The sequence below is a fragment of the Glandiceps talaboti genome, chromosome 2, assembly GCF_964340395.1.
Source record: "Glandiceps talaboti chromosome 2, keGlaTala1.1, whole genome shotgun sequence".
Classification (NCBI taxonomy): Eukaryota; Metazoa; Hemichordata; class Enteropneusta; family Spengelidae; genus Glandiceps; species Glandiceps talaboti.
The window spans coordinates 16808818-16826687 of NC_135550.1; the positions used below are offsets into that span (position 1 = coordinate 16808818).

At 34.3% G+C, this 17870-nt stretch overlaps 1 protein-coding gene across 7 annotated transcripts; it reads left to right on the forward strand.

Moving 5' to 3' along the window:
- The first annotated feature begins 342 nt into the window (after positions 1 to 342).
- LOC144448366 (5'-AMP-activated protein kinase subunit beta-2-like) lies at positions 343 to 17734 on the forward strand. 7 transcript variants are annotated; one of them, XM_078138605.1, is made up of 10 exons: positions 343 to 632; positions 1959 to 2141; positions 2557 to 2714; positions 3094 to 3187; positions 3806 to 3923; positions 4401 to 4424; positions 9209 to 9342; positions 9958 to 10026; positions 11302 to 11395; positions 16498 to 17734. In XM_078138605.1, the coding sequence occupies exons 2-9, from the start codon at positions 1992 to 1994 to the stop codon at positions 11377 to 11379; spliced, it is 825 nt and encodes a 274-aa protein (XP_077994731.1). In that variant the 5' UTR covers positions 343 to 632; positions 1959 to 1991; the 3' UTR covers positions 11380 to 11395; positions 16498 to 17734. The 7 variants fall into 7 exon arrangements, with proteins under 7 accessions (XP_077994731.1, XP_077994738.1, XP_077994715.1 ...); XM_078138612.1 differs by lacking the exon at positions 16498 to 17734 and adding an exon at positions 11541 to 13551; XM_078138589.1 differs by lacking the exon at positions 11302 to 11395.
- Positions 17735 to 17870: the final 136 nt, after the last annotated feature.

A 17870-nucleotide genomic window follows, 5' to 3' on the forward strand; every position in this document is an offset into this window, starting at 1 on the left:
TTCATTTCATTGCAACTTTGATGACTTCAACCACAGGGATTTACATGTAATATGTGTACTAAATAAATACGATAGATAGATAGATAGATAGATAGATAGATAGATAGATAGATAGATAGATAGATAGATGCAAATGTAATGTAACAGTAATGTAATATTATCTTTTATAACCTTTGCCTCAGTTCTTTCTCAGTTCAAAGATGCTCAATATTTAAATCTTGTTCACCGATTTTAGTAACAGAACTATGTCAATCTATACGGAAGTGCATGAAGTGTAGTATTTTGAACGTTTAGATTTTTTCAAGCCAGTTAGGTAGTCATAGCCGCCATATTGTTTTCATTTTCGGGACACAGATAGTTCACATAAAAACACCTACTGCATCGATTGATATAAGAGATAGATCAAAAAGGAGTGTCACTTTTGCTATCAACTATACCTTTTTTAGAAAATTGGACATGTGATGTGTTGGTACTCCTGGCTTGATAAGACGGAAAAGGCAACCTTGAGCCAGAGGTGACCGTACGTGCGTGCACATACGGTGTGACAGTCAAAGTTCTGTGTTCAATACGAAAAATACTGTCTAAGATTTGGAAATTGTCGACCCGCTCTCGACTATTGAACATCACACAAGGTAAGTACAACATCTTTCGTTAATATAGACAGATTTCATGATCTGTCCAGTCACTGTAATATAGCTTTTGTATGTCTTTGGTACCAGTATATTGGCAATGATGTACATTTTTTTGTATCCTTGGTGAAACGATTTCAATATTCGTAACGTTACATCACTGTATGTAGCAGTTATCATGGAGCCTGGAGGTATACCTCAATGCAGTTAGTAATATGTGGTGAATACAAACTGGGAGCAAACTTTTCTTATTTTGTATGAAACTCGAATGAACAGATAAATTAATAGAGTAAATTAGTGCTTTGATTGCAACAAGAATAACTACAAATAAATTACAGTAATGCATTTCATAAGTTCATATAAGTTGTAACGAAACAAATGCAGTAGAACCGTGTTTGACAAAACTAGTCTATACTACATTGTAGTGTACTATAAGATATATTTTGATTAAGTTTATCAAAACAAAAGATATTTTATTTATACAAATTGTCTTACGAAATTCATACATTTTAATGTGATGCAACAACTAAACACACTGGGTACAAAATGATTGCTGTAGCTTTGGACCAAAACACTATTTTGAGACACTCAAGGTCTTATTAAACAGAAGAGCTTGGCCACTAAGGTATGCTGTATGATGGCAGATTATACCAAAGTTAGTCAAAGATTAACAAAATTTCATTTTATATTACTGTCAACTCATCCCATATAAACTAAGGCCCACAATTACACCGTTGAAGTTTGTGAAAGTTGGGACCAAGCTATAGGAATATTCATCTTTGTCTGACTATCAGTATTCAATCGTGTTGCTTAGTTTTTATTAAATGGAGACTATTGGTTGACTAGATTTCACTAGTGCAGAACAAAGTACACATTTTGAAACACTCCCTGTACTATCTGATGTACATAATTTGATGCATAATGATATTTTTCCTCTCACTCTCATGATTTTGGCTATGATGGTATAATTTATTCAGGACTTTAGATTGCACATGCTAGATACAAAGTTTATATGCAAAAACATGCACATGTAATGATGTTAGCCAAACTTACGAAGCAGTAGCTTGTCAGACTAGAGTCAGTCCCATACAATGTTGGGATTATTAAGTAGTAGTTGGTCTAAGACCCGAGACAGTCAAGACTGTCAGTTCCATATAATTCAGAGATTATTAGTTTGTCTAAGATCCCACATTGACTCATGAGTTGTACTGCTGCTACTGTCTACTATAGTATTTATTTCAACACAGAGTGCAGTAACTAGAACACAAGGTATTGTGGACGGATTTTGAATAACTAACTTTTGTGTGTTCCCATCTTGTCTTATTGTAGTGAAGTTGTTAAGTTTTGTAGAGTTGTGAAATCATGGGTAATACCACTGGTAAGAGAGAAGGTAAAGATGGTGGACCACCATTATCACCCAAGGAGTCACCAAATACATTTGATTTTGGGTCAGCTAAAGCACAACTGATCCATGACCCAAGTAGTTTTGATGACTTTGAACTTCCACCAAGGGTAAGTTGCTATTAGTATCTGTATTGATCTCAAATATCAAGAAATTGATTGAGCAATAACCCCCCCCCCCCACCCCCCCCCCCCCCACCCACCACCACCACCACCACTCCACAGGTGGGTATACATGAGATTTGATACAGTATACAATGTACAGCAAGAGCAATATGAATAAAGAAATTATTACAAATAATGAGATATCATGTTTTGATTTATACTGTAGTATATAGGTGACATTTACAGTGATAAGTGACATTTAGAGCTACTACTAAACTGTAGCTATTATTATCAGTAGTCTGGATATGTAGGTCAATGATTGACATCTATCAACCTAAGCTATCTAATAGGTTACACAATATACTAGTACTATGTGATGTCCCAGTACAATGACGCTATCTTTTAATATTTCTACACACAGGATGGTCCACATCGACCAAGAGCCAGCACTATTTCCCAGTCGTCGTTGCAATCTAATGCATTACCAACTGTCTTTCATTATGAAGGAAGTAATAACAAGACTGTGTGCATTTCAGGCACTTTTAATAATTGGGATAAAAAAATACCAATGGTTAAGAGGCAAGTGATTGTTTAATAGTATGGGGTGATTTATACTGTAAACGTACCTATTTTGGCACTTGACAAATTTGGTGGAATGGACAAGTCAGGTGCATTTTAATCGGCAGACACTGTAAGAGTGTACAGGGAAATTAGACATTACTTCAACCCTTGTACTAATTCAGTTGTCCAGCTGTATTGTTGACACCTTTCACCTTTAGAAATATGCATAATGTAAGTAGCAGGACATATTTCTGTGGACAAAATCCTGTTTTTTGCATATTTAGCTAAACTAAATTTAGTACCGGAATTCTAACAACTACAGTATTCTAATGAATATCAAGCAATGCATCAAAATATTATAACAAATTGATGATATCTACATATTTTGTTTTTGTAGTCAAGGAGATTTTTCAGTGATCATAGAACTGCCTGAGGGTGACCACCAGTACAAATTCTATGTGGATGGAAACTGGGTACACGATCACACCATGGTAAGTTAAACATCATCCTTTAATAACACTGTAAGTTTTGGAAGCCAGTCTTCACTAGCTGTAAGCTTTGTGTGTGTCACCTCACAGGAACTGAGTCTTAAATCTACTGCAAAAAAATGCAAAATTATTTTTTTGTTTTTTCTGTGACTTTATAGTATTCCAGTTGCATAACTGGCATTGAATTTGTAGATGTTTTCATCACAAGTAAAGCAATTGTGCACTTATAAGTTACAGTAATTGAAACCACCATAAGACTGAGTCTGAAGACAACTTCCCAGGTAGATTTTACCGTCTTAACAACCTTTACAATACACTGCTATTAAATTGTAGTTTCTATTGAAGGCAACAGGTATACAAGAAATAATGAATTTCTTGAACTCGAATCCCAAATATTCGCTGACATCTTGTCAGCATTGTCAGGGGTGTACTACAAAGGACTATTGTCACCTGTCTTGTAAGAGACAATGTTGTGACTATGACTATGAGTAGAAATTTTCATTCAACTATAAAGTATGAACCCATACATTGTGTAGTCCATGAACATTCATTCTTGTAAGAAATAACAACTTTGTTGTGATCAAACTGTCACTTATTTCTTATTTCTTTCTTTTGCGTCAGCCAACCTTGGTGAATGAACATGGCACTTACAACAATATCATTAAAGTCCAGAAATCCGATTTTGAGGTATTTGAGGCCTTAGCTATTGACTCAGTAAACAGTGGTACTAGTCCTAGAGGTGAGTGAGTTCACTGAATTACTTACTATCTAAAAAAAGATAATGTAGTTTTAAAAAACCAAGAAAGGGCAAAAGTTGTTCTCTAAAAAAAAAAATGAACAGTTTTAAATGAATTGTTGATATGGAAGTACTTGTCAATATTTCATTGAGACTAAATTACATCTTCTAAGTAAGGTACTGGTGATTCTCGGAGACTATTATTTTTCTTTAAAATTCGGTTTAACTGACTGTTAAAATATTGTCCTTATATAAGGTATACAGAATTCTGTAGAAGGTGATTTATTTTTAGGATGGCTTATGCAAAACTTGCACGATTCATCTTGTTGTCAAAGAATTTTTTTTTAATGATCATCTTCATAATTTGAAAGTTACTAAAAACATAAAATGTATGCAACATTCATCATGAGTCATTGCATGAGTTTGAAAGTTTTATATCCATAAGAGATGATTTTTTTTTTTTTTGTAATTCTTTTTCAGTTCCACCTTCCAGTTTATCTTCAGGTGGTTATGTGTTTCAGAACTTTGGGGCTTCATTTCATTTTGTGGTTAATACTATAAGTATAACAACATAATTTTAACACATAACAAAGCATGGCCAAACAGTCTAGTCTTCTTGAATTGTGCTGTGCTGTGTTATGTTATGTTGTTATTTTCCCTTCATCCTAGATTTGTGTTTTGTTTTTTTCTTTAATCATTCTTTCATAGAAATCTTTGTGTTGTATGTGACAAACTGAGATCACACACTTACTTGGTGGTGGTGATATTGTCTTTTGTAGGTACTGCATGCTGCATGGTCCTCACATTTCACCAAAACTGTTTTCTACTTTGTGCAGTCTAGATTTGGGAAGTTCATTTTATGTGTGGTGTGTCTTAGGATCAATTGGCTGATATTGTTGAGATAGATTTTCTAAGAACACAAACTAAGACTTGTCTTTTAGAACAACTGAACAAAGATCCAGTTGTACTACAATGTATATAGATGCCAAACTGTATGTCAGTCAATGTGTGCATGTCTGTCTGTCTCTGTCTATCTGTTGATGTGTATTTGTCTGTCTGTTCTGTGTATACAGTCAGTGTTTGCATGTATATGTTGTATGTGTCTGTCTGGTAGGATACGTGCGTGTACATTTGGCATGCATGAATTGATGTCTGCTCCATATTCAATGTTGAGACATCACAGTGAATTTTTTGATTGTCTTTAACTTTCTTTCAGCATCACCTCCAAGTACATTGAGTACATTGTCATCGTCAGGTGGTTATGTCTGGAGATATCTTTTTTTTTGTTTATTTACTTTTGTTGTTGTTGTTGTTGTTGTTGTTGTTGTTGTTAGGTGTTTGTATCAAGGTATAGTGATATATCATAGTGGAAAGTGAGAAATGTTGTGTTTGTCTTTTCTGGCAAACCATAGCATATACTACTGGGATGTTTGTCTTAGAGTTTTAATGTGTTACAATTATTGCTGTTGTTGTTGTTGTGACGTAAAGTGTGTTCTTTGGTGGAGACATAGCCTGTATACCTCACAATCTGTGATTTTGCATTGCTTCTCACTAACTGCTTGTAATACTATTAGTGTCAACCCATCATTGTGGTTTGAAAATTATGCATTCACACTGATTGGTTTGAAAATACATACATGCTCAATTTGATTGGTCGCAATGGGGGAATGTAACACTATTTGACTATATTCAAATGAAGTCATTATGTAAGTGATCATTGTATACACTGTTACTCAGATGAACACTGGAGATGACAGTGACATGATTTACAAAAAGGCTATTATTATGAAAACAGGCATATTGATTACAACCAGTGGGCCATGGCTAAGTGGTACAATATTACAAGCAGTTAGAGAGTAGCAAAGCAATATCACAAATTAGATGATCATTGATGTAGACAGGCTGGTGGAGGCAGTGTTGGTTGGTACGGGCAGTGTTGTGTTGGTACGGGCAGTGTTGTGTTGGTATGGGCAGTATTGGTTGGTACGGGCAGTATTGGTTGGTACAGGCAGTGTGTGTTGGTACAGGCAGTGTGTGTTGGTACAGGCAGTGTGTGTGTTCATACTACCTGGGGTAGACAACTGACGAAGAAGCCAATCGTATCTTGTTTTGTACAATCATGAATCTCTCTGAATACTAAGTTTATCTCTTTTAGTTATATAGAAACAAGTTCACAATAATAGTGGTAAAAAAAGTCAAACAGTGCATAATGGTTTCAGATATATACTGTAAAGAACCTATATAAAATTGTATGTACATCATTTACACTTTAGTGTGACCAATCTGAATTTAACAATAGAAAAAATACAAATACATAAATTAACATAAACTGAAATAAGATCTATATTATGGTACCCTGCACCAACAAGAATGACAGTTGCCAAACTGGAATACAGGTAACAGTTAGAATTTTCCACAGTTTTAAAAAACCTCGCTGCTTTGTACTTGAAACAAACATGTTTAGCTGATGATGTGTATTTGATCCAGCAAATAGTGTAAGTATTAAGGTATAGTGAGATAAGACCTAGCTGGGTACTAAGAATTATTTACTTACACAGATAACATTTGAGGTATTTAGGTCACTCAAGTAGGAGAAGAGTCACAGAGAATGTAAGAAAAATGGCGTCCACTAAAAATATCCCAATCTATGGCTGAAAAGATGTTATTTTTGGTCAAAAAACTGATTTTCACAAACCATTACTAGGTTGATTGGTCTGAAATTTGGTGAATGTAGGATGTAAAATAACGGAAATGAGAACCAAGTATAGAGTGTCAAATACTTATTCTAAGAGTTGGTTGCACCCTGCTTTTCTCTAAGTTTCACACCATGTAGTATAGGTTACATGCTTTATGAACCTTTCTATTTTGCAATCTAAACCTAAATCATGGCAAATTTCACCTTTTCTTCCTTTTTCAAAATGTATATTGTTGTAAACTATATCAAGCATAGACTGCAGTGTAAAGTTGTTGTTCTCCTTCCTGTAACTGTGCAGCAAACAGTCAAAAAATGTCAACAACTTCCCGCACACCAGTGTGTTCAAATATTGAAAAAAAAGCTATATGTACTATAGTATAATCGAAATTTGATTGAAGAGTTTTTACAGTAGAAAGGTGAGATTGGTGTTGTTGAATGGTTGACTTTCATGATCTCTGTGTGACACCAGGATAGTATGTTTGGTGCCATCTGTAAATAATTTCAAATGAATTGTAAACATACTGGCCAAATTTTGTATTCCTAATTGCTACAAAACTGTTTCCAAGAACCAAGATTGACATTTTGTTGTCCTCTAAAGCAAAGTTTAAAGTTAATTGAAGAAATTTACAATTCTCAATAGTGGTGGGCTTTTTTTTGGTACATCCAGGCATGCTCAGATGTGGGTCACAAAGAGGTCATGAAAAATGGTGTTTTCTCAGAGTCGACTTAGAAAATAATATGTATATTTTTTGAAATTTCTTTTTCAGTTCCACATTCAAGCGTGTCAGGTGGTTACATGTTTTGATTGTTTTCATTTCTGTGTGTCTACTCTTACATATTGAGTATCATAAACTTGTAAGGTGTACATAATTGGTGATGGCATTGATTATCCTGCTTCACTGAGTACTTTGTTAGCTGTAATATATATACACGTAAATATTGATATGGCACACCCTAGCCAAGTAAATGTTGATATTGAACACCCTAGTCAAGTATATGTAGATATGGAACACCCTAACCAAGTAAATAGTGATATGGAACACCCTAGCCAAGTAAATATTAATATGGAACACCCTAGCCAAGTAAATATTCAAATGGAATGCCCTAGCCCAGTACATGTAGATATGGGACACCCTAGCCAAATAAATATAGACATGAGACACCCTAGTTGAATAAATATAGATGTGGGACACCCCAGCCTAGTAAATGTGCATACGGGACACCTAGCCAAGTAAATGTAGATACTAGTATGAGACACTCTAGCCTAGTAAATGTAGATATGGGATACCCTAGCCTAGTAAATGTGGATATGGGATACCCTAGCCTAGTAAATGTGGATATGGGATACCCTAGCCTAGTAAATGTAGATATGGGACACTCTAGCATAGTTAATGTAGATATGGGACACCCTAGCCTAGTAAATGTAGATATGGGATACCCTAGCCTAGTAAATGTGGATATGGGATACCCTAGCCTAGTAAATGTAGATATGGGATACCCTAGCCTAGTAAATGTAGATATGGGACACCCTAGCCTAGTAAATGTAGATATGGGATACCCTAGCCTAGTAAATGTGGATATGGGATACCCTAGCCTAGTAAATGTGGATATGGGATACCCTAGCCTAGTAAATGTAGATATGGGACACTCTAGCATAGTTAATGTGGATATGGGACACCCTAGCCTAATAAATGTAGATATGGGACACCCTAGCCAAGTAAATGTAGATATGGGACACCCTAGCCCAGTAAATGCGAATATGGGATACTCTAGCCAAGTAAGTGTAGACACAAAAGAAGTATTACATGAAAGGAAACATTCTTGTTGTAAATTATTTCAAATTATGGTAGTTTTTGAAGGGGAGGTAGTCAGTGAACATTTCCTCTCTACATGTAATCCCTTCTACATGTGTTACATGATATATTTTGTCTGAGGTATAACATTTTCATAAAGTTATGACATTCCACACTAAGTAGTTAATAATATGATTTTGCTGTGAAAATAATCTTTTTAAGATATGGTATAATAAATATATGTATGTAGTGTACACTTAGATTCATCATGAACCAATATAGTTAATATAGTATACTGTGTGTAGTTACGCATACCACCTTGTAGAAGTAATGAATCACAGTTTAGAATTCTTGTTAACTAGAACTATGCAAACACTGTAAAAAAAACACAACTGTTTTCTCCATCACTGTAATGTCAAATGTGTGTGCAATATGCACTTGATGTCTATGCTTATTCAGAATGAAGATGCTGACTATAGTTCTGCTGATGTTGCCTGTCTACTTTGCTGTGCATGATGGACAGTTTTTACATTTTCCATAGTTGCTGCATTTGATAAAGAGAGAGAGAGAGAGAGAGGGAGGGAGAGAGTGTGTGTGTTCCAGATTTGATGGTGATGATATAGACCTGCTATCAATTAGGCAGTGTATGTATTATGATGATGATGGTAGTGCCCACTTGTCATTTAGAGCTAAGTCAAATTCAAAGTGCATGGATTAGAGTGTGCACACCATGTGCGTGTGGTTGTTGGTCACTCAACTAACATTCAATCCTTCTGTCTCTTATATACCACTTCTCCCAGATATATCAGGTTCTCCACCTGGTGAATACAACCAAGACATACCACCTAGGAGACTGCATGAAAAGACTTCAGGACCACCTATCTTACCACCACATTTATTACAGGTTATCTTGAATAAAGATATTGCACTACAGGTATGTTGATAATGATATGGGGGGGGGGGGAAGGGGGGGGCTAGTAGTTTGATATAATAATATGTGTTTAGCATGATGTTATTTCTAATGTCAGTGTTACAATCATAGTGATGTATAAGTTGAAGAGTTTTCACTGGAGGTAATAAACACTTTGGAGTCATGAATATTCATTGCTCACCTGTTGCATAAACATTTTGTTGACAAGCAGTGTTGCCCATCGCAAAGATCCAAAAAATGAGGCACAAGTTCAACTTGATGTTTCTCTGAAATCACATGTAATGTAGGTGATGTAAATCCATGAAATGAGTCTCCAAAAACCAAAAGTTAATGAAAATGCCTCTATTTCCAGGAGTGGGTTTCCCCTTTAAACATTGTACATGCAGAAATCACGAAAACCCTGCAATACATATTATTCAAGTCAACTTCACATAACTTTTAAGTGAGCTAAGAATAAAAAACAAACTAAAAAAAAGTAACTTTGATTAATCGATTTCATACCTGAAACAGGAACTGAGGATGTCAGAAACCCAATTAATGGATTTACTTTCGAAAGATAATCCAAACTTCCAAAAAAACAACAAAAAAACGATTCATGATTGTGTTTGACTTTTACAGTGTGAGCCTTCCTTATTACCAGAACCCAATCACGTTATGTTAAATCATCTGTATGCATTGTCAATCAAGGTAAGAACTCAACACATATATATATAATCTCTGCATCTTTATTCACGCATAGAGTCTTGCTTCAGTTCACAATGACACCCAGTGTTATGAATATACTGAGAACAAGTAAATACTGATGACACCATGTCAATCAATATATTAAAAAAACAAAGAAATATAGATTACTCCTAGTCAGTGTTATTAATAAACTGAGAACAAATGAACTCGGACATATTGATCATATCCTGATTTACAAGATGAATGAAATAACAACCTATATAGAGGATCAGTGTAATATCGTAGATTTGAACCAGTCATAGATCAGAAAATTTTGATGATATTTTTACTGTGTTCACTTCATTTTGCAAATGTTATCTTAGCTTATTAACCTGCTGTATCTCTTACCACAAACAGTTATTAACTGTACCTAATAGTAATAATGCAACAGGTCACGTTTTTCTCAAAATATTGTTTTATTGAAAAAAAAGACACTGTAATTTTGTTGTGGCGAGTGCTACTTGTGTTTGCTGTATAGTGTTTTACTGGTAACTGTGATGGTGTTAAAACGAGTGACTTTTGTGTTGTGGTTGTTAATTGTTTTATTTGTATGGTTACAATACATATCCATTTTGATGTAGTCATCAGTGTTACATCAGCAACCATTTCCTATTCTCAAAATTTCATAACTTTTGCAACGGAAAATAGCTGCATGTGTCCAGATTTTTGTAACATTTAACTTCATATCATAGCAACATGTTAACACATCATTACTAGTTATATTGTCGTATCTAAAAGCTGTAATAATGCTTTTTTTTCAAAATCTATTGTTGTCATTACTTTTCAAAGTAGACATATTTACATGGAAAGCACGAGGTAAACCTATGATGCTGGACTATCATGTCCTGAATCATACCTGTATTTACCATCATCGTTGCCAAAAAGATGACCATTATCAAACTGGAACATTGTCAACCATTCTGTCAACTAACACACTGTGTATTTTAATACATGCTTCATGCACATATACACACACACACACATGCGCGTGTGCACGTCCACACACATACATGTACACATGCACACACACATCTGAAAAGTCTAACTGTGGCTCAGACATTTTTAAAAAATCATTAGCACAGCATGCTGCACTGCAAACTCCTTCAACTGCGCTGCAGTAAATGGCACTGCCCTGATCACCACTTCCTTATTGGATGCTGCATGGATATGAAGATTGTAAGTCAGTGCAAGCCTGATATTGTGTTCTGTTTCCTCCCTCAACACTTTTCATCCCAACAGGATGGAGTCATGGCGTTAAGCGCTACACATCGTTTCAAGAAGAAATTTGTCACCACATTATTCTACAAGCCCATTTAGAGCTAAAAGACTAAGGGTAAATGGTTTATGGCAGCATGATATCCATGTTTGGTTTGTCTTGCATTGGTTTTTTTTTTGTTGCTTTTTGTTCAGATATTTTTTTTTGGTTGTTGTTTTGTTTGCATTTTTCGGAAACAAATGTAGTGATTTTGATATTTCAGGATGGAGTTATGGCTCTAAGCATAATTCAACGATACAAGAAGAAATATGTGACCACGCTGCTGTATAGACCTACTTGAGTGAATTAAAGACAGATATTAAATGTCACTGCATCAAGGAATTAATACTTTACAGGATCAGTTGTATATTTGCACACATTTGTCTGCTGACATATTGTAAGAATTATTGCGAAACAGTGACCATGGGTGCTTTTTTCACAAGTACTAGAGATATTGTCTAATATAGTTTAGCTAACACTTGTATAGAGTGAACAGGGAATGAGCACAGAAGAATTACAAACATACATAATCAAATCCCTGGAATTTCTTTTCAGAAATTGCCAAAAATTGTCAAGTAGTAAGTTTAGACAGATTATGTAGTAAGCTTGTTTGCAATTGTCATTAAAGTTCCATAGTTTCTGTACTATTGAGGCTCAAAAAAACAGAGACATTCATGTTTGCTTAGAGTGTGTAGAAGTATTTTTTTTTTTATATCAGATGTACTGTAAGTAAACTTTAATATGCTGCAAAATATAGTCTTGAGATTTACACACACAGAAGTAGTGCTTTGAAAGACAGAGGTACAGGTTGACTTTGTAGCAGAGAGTAGTACTTTGAAAGATTGAGATAGGTTGATGTTGTAGACTGTAATACTTTGCTTGAAAGATTGAGATAGGTTGGCTTTGTTATAGACTGTAGTACTTTGAAAGATAGATAAAAATAGAAACGTACAGAAGTATCATTTACAATAAACTAGTCTTTAATACACAAGAAAACTTCAGTTTAAATGAATATTAATATTTGAAATGTGTCAAAACCTTCAAGAATCACAGTACTGGTATTAGAAAATTTACCTCAAGTGTAGAACCATTTATTAGTACTGTTTTGTACATCATGCAATAGGTGGATAATAAGAAAATTACCGTCCACAGTAATAGAATAAGAAGAAAGATATAGAATATTGTTAGTTATTGCATAATGGTCATGAATATGAATTGTGTTTGGCCATTTTAAATTTCTGTGCACACGTTATTTACGCTTGTATGTGTGCTTGTTTTGATGTGACAACTCACGTTGTATTAATTTTATTTAATTTTATTGTACATTTTAACAATAAGTGTAGAAGTGTATTTATAAAGTAGATGGTAGCCGAGTGACGTTTATCTGTATTCAATATTTTAAGGTTTTTCTTTTGTTTCAGATGTTGTGACCTTGTCTTAGTGTGTAGTAGTTGTTTGATTTTTATTTCAGAATGACTGACTTTGTAATCAGTGCATAGTAGCTCTGTAGAATTGTACAGTTTTTTTTTTTAGCACAATTGAACTGAGGTTCAGTAGCACTCTAGGCATGGTGAAATGTCTGTGTATGCGTATGTCAAAAAGTGATTTCTTGGAAACTACTGGGTGAATAGGTTTGAACTTTGGTTGGGGTGTTTCTAGAGGTGACAATCTGCAGACGTTGTACAAGACATTGACACAACTCTCCCTAGCAACTATGACCACACCCTTAGCAACAACCAAATGCCGGAATATTTTGCAAAGACAACATTATTGGGTAGGCAAATACATAGACATCCAAAATATGAACAGATATATGCCTAGCAACAAGAACCTGTCCATAGCAACAGTAAAGTGATGTTGCAAAGATAACAAGACCGATAGATAGGCAAGTAGATAAACATCCAAAACCTGAAAAACATATATGTTGAGCAACAAGACCACACCCATAGCAACTGGGATAGGATGGGTATGAATGAACTTGCCAAGACAGAATAATGTCCCACCAATCAAACCCTGACCAGCCATTTCCCAAAGTCTGCAGTTGTGCTACAATGCCATTGGTGCTATTTTGTTTAGTTGTGGTAGAATCACAAATGAGTAGTTTCTTTTAGTGCGTGTTTTGGCAACTTGATGTTAGTGAAGAATTCTTTTCGTAGAAAACAAAGTGATTTTTGGGGTAATAAAATGTAAGCACAAGACTTCCTGTGCTGCTGATGTGAAAACTGTGTGTCTTTCCTGCTGGCTTCCTATGAATGTAGATCATGCTTTGCATCATTCATCATTTCATCTTGTCTTCTTCTTTGTGCAAACCTCAAGATACTGGTAGAATTGTAGAACGTAGTAACCACCATGTACACAATGTAACTATGCTAGTTTTCTTAGAGTATTTAATCATGGTCATTTGTGCCATTTTGTTCAGTTAGGAAAAAATTTAAAAAAAGGAAAATTGAAAATGAGTGAAATTAATTAGAGAAATCAAAGCTGCACTAGCTGCAACTGGTCTATCTTTTGAAACAGTGTTTATTAGATATATAATTGCTTCTCATTATTATACACCATTGAGATGTATTGAATCATGTATGAGAAGACTTGTGTGTGTAGCTGTACACATAACATGATAAGAAAACGTAACGAATTTGTTTTTTTTATGGTATGGACCATAAAATCAGTGTCATCATCGACCAGACAGTGTTAAATTTGCAGACAAAACATATGAATCACTCACGAGATCGCGAGACACGCCTTGAAAGAATACTTGGCGCTGTGACTGCAAGTGTTTGACCTAGCGTGGGCTTGCCTTCGATATTGAGTATTTATTGAGCACCACCATATATAGGTATCAAGGAAAGTCAAACTAGAATGGTGACGGATTCAAAACCAAGCTTTCGTTCAAGATTTAAACGTTATCACTCTACCTATGGATAAAATCAACCACTAATTATACAGGTACAATACCCTTTTATAAGTAACTGAAACTTTTCTCGTTTTTTTCTCACCTGCTGTAACAATACAAAGAATGATTACTTATTGAAAACCTCAATTCAGGTTGACTAACACAATCAACATCTGATCAAGATTAACTATTTGAAAACTAGCATACATGACATTGTAATTGTTAGAAGAAGTAATAGACCTGACTAGTTATAGTGCCCTCTAGAGGTGCAGCTTGTCCATGATATATGAAGGGTTGTTCTCACAGATCAAATATACACTCAAATTTCACTTGGGTACTAATAATTACTAACGACAGACAATAGCCTACTGAGGGGAATATTACATATCTAACTGTACCACACAACACCACATCACACCACACCACATATGAGAATGGTGTTTTGACAGTGATGGGTGGAAGTGTTTGTGTTGTCATTTAGTATGAGATCTGTGTTGTCAAATTACTAATGTTGCATGAAGGTGAGAGAGTACTCGGGGTTTGAATTTAGCAGTGGTCTTGAGTCCACTGACCACTGGAATTTCGTTTTGGACCATCCAGTGAAAATTGTAGTTGTGCATATTGACCTCTTGTTTTCAAAGCATTACAAAGTTATGTTGTTTTGGAAAAGTATGAAGTATTGTTGGTTTATAATCACAATGTGATCATTATTGACTGACTGTGTACATAAAGGTTTATTAGATTCTGATGACTGGAAAACCAGCTGCAGGAAATTATGAGTTTAACATTGATAGGTGACTAAAAATATTGACTACCGACATCTTACTGTGGCGTGTCTACATCATGATCTGTGATTTTTTGTTTCACTTTTCACTAACCACTTGTACTACTATCAGTGTAAAGCCACATCCCTAATAGCTGATATATCAGAATGTTTGACGATATGTACAGAATATATGCAAATGATATTGATGTTAAAGCCTGTGTTAATAAGGATAGTATAAGTGTACACTTACAAAATGACTTCATTTGAATATAATCAGGTATAGCTGTCGTGTTTGTGTCTTTTTTGCTTTTGTAAATAATTGTCAAAATAAAATTAAAATATATATATATATATATATATATATATATATATATATATATATATATATATATATATATATATATATATATATAGTTTTGGTAGTACTGGAACTCTTTCTTGGTTGTAACTCGGAGTTTCATGCATAGTGCGATCATCAGACAACTCAGTTATCTGATGATCGCACTATGCATGAATCTCCGAGTTACAACCAAGAAAGAGTTCCAGTACTACCAAAATTATTACGCTCTGCCACTGCGGTATAGAGCACTGTCTTAGCAGATTGATACTTACCGAGTTATATATATATATATATATATATATATAATCAAGTAGTGTAATCCCTCCCCATTGCAACTAATCCGTTAAATAACAAATTTTCAAATCAAGTTTGAAAATAATGGCTTGACACTGATAGTATTACAAGCAGTTAGTAGGAAGTGAAGCAAAAATAACAGATTGCAATGTAATGAGGCCATGCTGTGGAGAAATCTAAAATTGATTATCAATATGGACAACTTATAAATGAAAAAAAAATTTCAAACCCTGATACTGTGTGTGTGTTTGTATGTTTTGTCATATCTAGTTATCAAAGTCTCTTAAATCAAAATATATCCATTGAAGGAAATAAGTATGAAGTAATTGCAAATAATTTTCTTAACTGAATAATTAAAAAGGCAGTCGACAATTAGTATTGCAATTTTACAGTTTAAAGCTACCATTGCTGCAACTGGAAAGTTTTCTGAAACCGTTTCTTAGATAGAATGATTTATTCATAATGTTGTACACCCAGAACAGTGTTGAATCACATGGAGTAAACATATTTGTGTAGCTGTACATATAATCTAATCAAAGCAAGTTTTTGGTCTACACCTAAAAATCAGTGCAATCATGATTTGAACCGTTAATGTACTAATTATGGACAAAATTGACCTCAAATTAACATATACAATGTCTATTTATTCATATTTACATAATTTTCAGTAAATATTTTGTTGATTTTTGATTTAAAAAAAATAATACACCAGTTACAGCTAGTGCAGCTTTAATGAAAACAAAAATTGGAAATTTTTGCTTCCAAAGAGCTCAGTTTTATGAGAACTCTTTCTGAGAGAGCTCTATTTTGTGAGAACTTTCTGAAAGAGCTCTGTTTTAGTGAGAATTCTTCTGAAACATTCCTCTTTTTGTGTGATTATTTTCCAGGACGGAGTCATGGTACTAAGTTCCACTCATCGGATCAGAGGCAAGAAATATGTGACCACAGTATTCTATAAACCTATTTCAGAAATCTGAGTTAATACAACACCGATGTGATGAGAAATGCACATTGAGAGGTCAACAACACAAATAGAAATGTTGTGTTCATTTATAGTAAATGTACAGGGTACCAGTGGCTTGTTTTTGTGATATATGATTGATTTTGATTACATTTATAGACAGTACTGTTATAAATATATGTATTTAGATTAGAAAACACCTTCCAAGTTTGCTATTTTTAATTTGAATGGAAATGAACTCACTGGTGCAACTGAACAAGAGTCTGTTACATGTTGCACAAACATAAAGTAGTTCAAGAATAAATGTTCATCAGTGGAATTTGCTTCCAAAATCTATTTGACCTAGCGAGTAGAAGTGTTCATTTATACTATAAAATAGTTATTATTACTTCGGGAAACTATAGGGTCAGTTACTAGTAATTACAACTCTCAATAAATACAATCTACCGATATATATATATATATAAGTTTACAATGAATGTATAAATTAGTCTGTAAGATACAATGCCATGCTATCAGCAGTGACTCAAAAAACAGGGGGTTGACCGATGTGCAAGGCAGTCCTGACGCAGTGTACCTTACAGACTATGTAGAAATATGAATGGGAAAGACAGTTTTTCCTCTATGGACTGTTCTTTTTGTGGTTTGTAAATCTCAGAATTTTCCAGTGCTATGTGAATAGATAACTTTCAAGTGTAATCTTTAAGTAATACTCCTACAGTAGATTTTCATTGCTGTCTGATAATTTTGTCTTGACGACTTTCACTTTTACAAAAAACTGTATGGACAAACAGTATATAGAGCCTGTCATCACCGGTAACCATGATTTATGAGCTGTGCAGAACATTAGATATTAAAGAAAAAATTCAACTGGGAAAATAAAAATTTGAAAAAAAAGGTTCAGCAGAATTAGTACTGAACATACAGTAAATGAATGATATTTGATGTTCCATACCACTGACCAGGACAATCTGGAATTCCAGTAGAATACCTGGTATTTCATTTCCTTAAAACTACTGTACAATACAAGACTGCATTGAAACTGATGTATTCTACAGTTACAAGCAGTATAAATCAATGATTGCAACTGATTTTATTTTAGTTTTCTTTTAAAGTGCAGAATGTTGTTGTTGTATATTAAAATGGATTGTTCTGCATGTACTTTGCGATTATATTAAATAAAATTGGTTAAAATATGGAAATGTTGACTTGACTTTCCTTGTAAGGAGAATGAATGTATGATTGTGGGCGAGTGCAATAGAAAACCAAATTGCTGTCAAGTTTGATGACATGAGCACT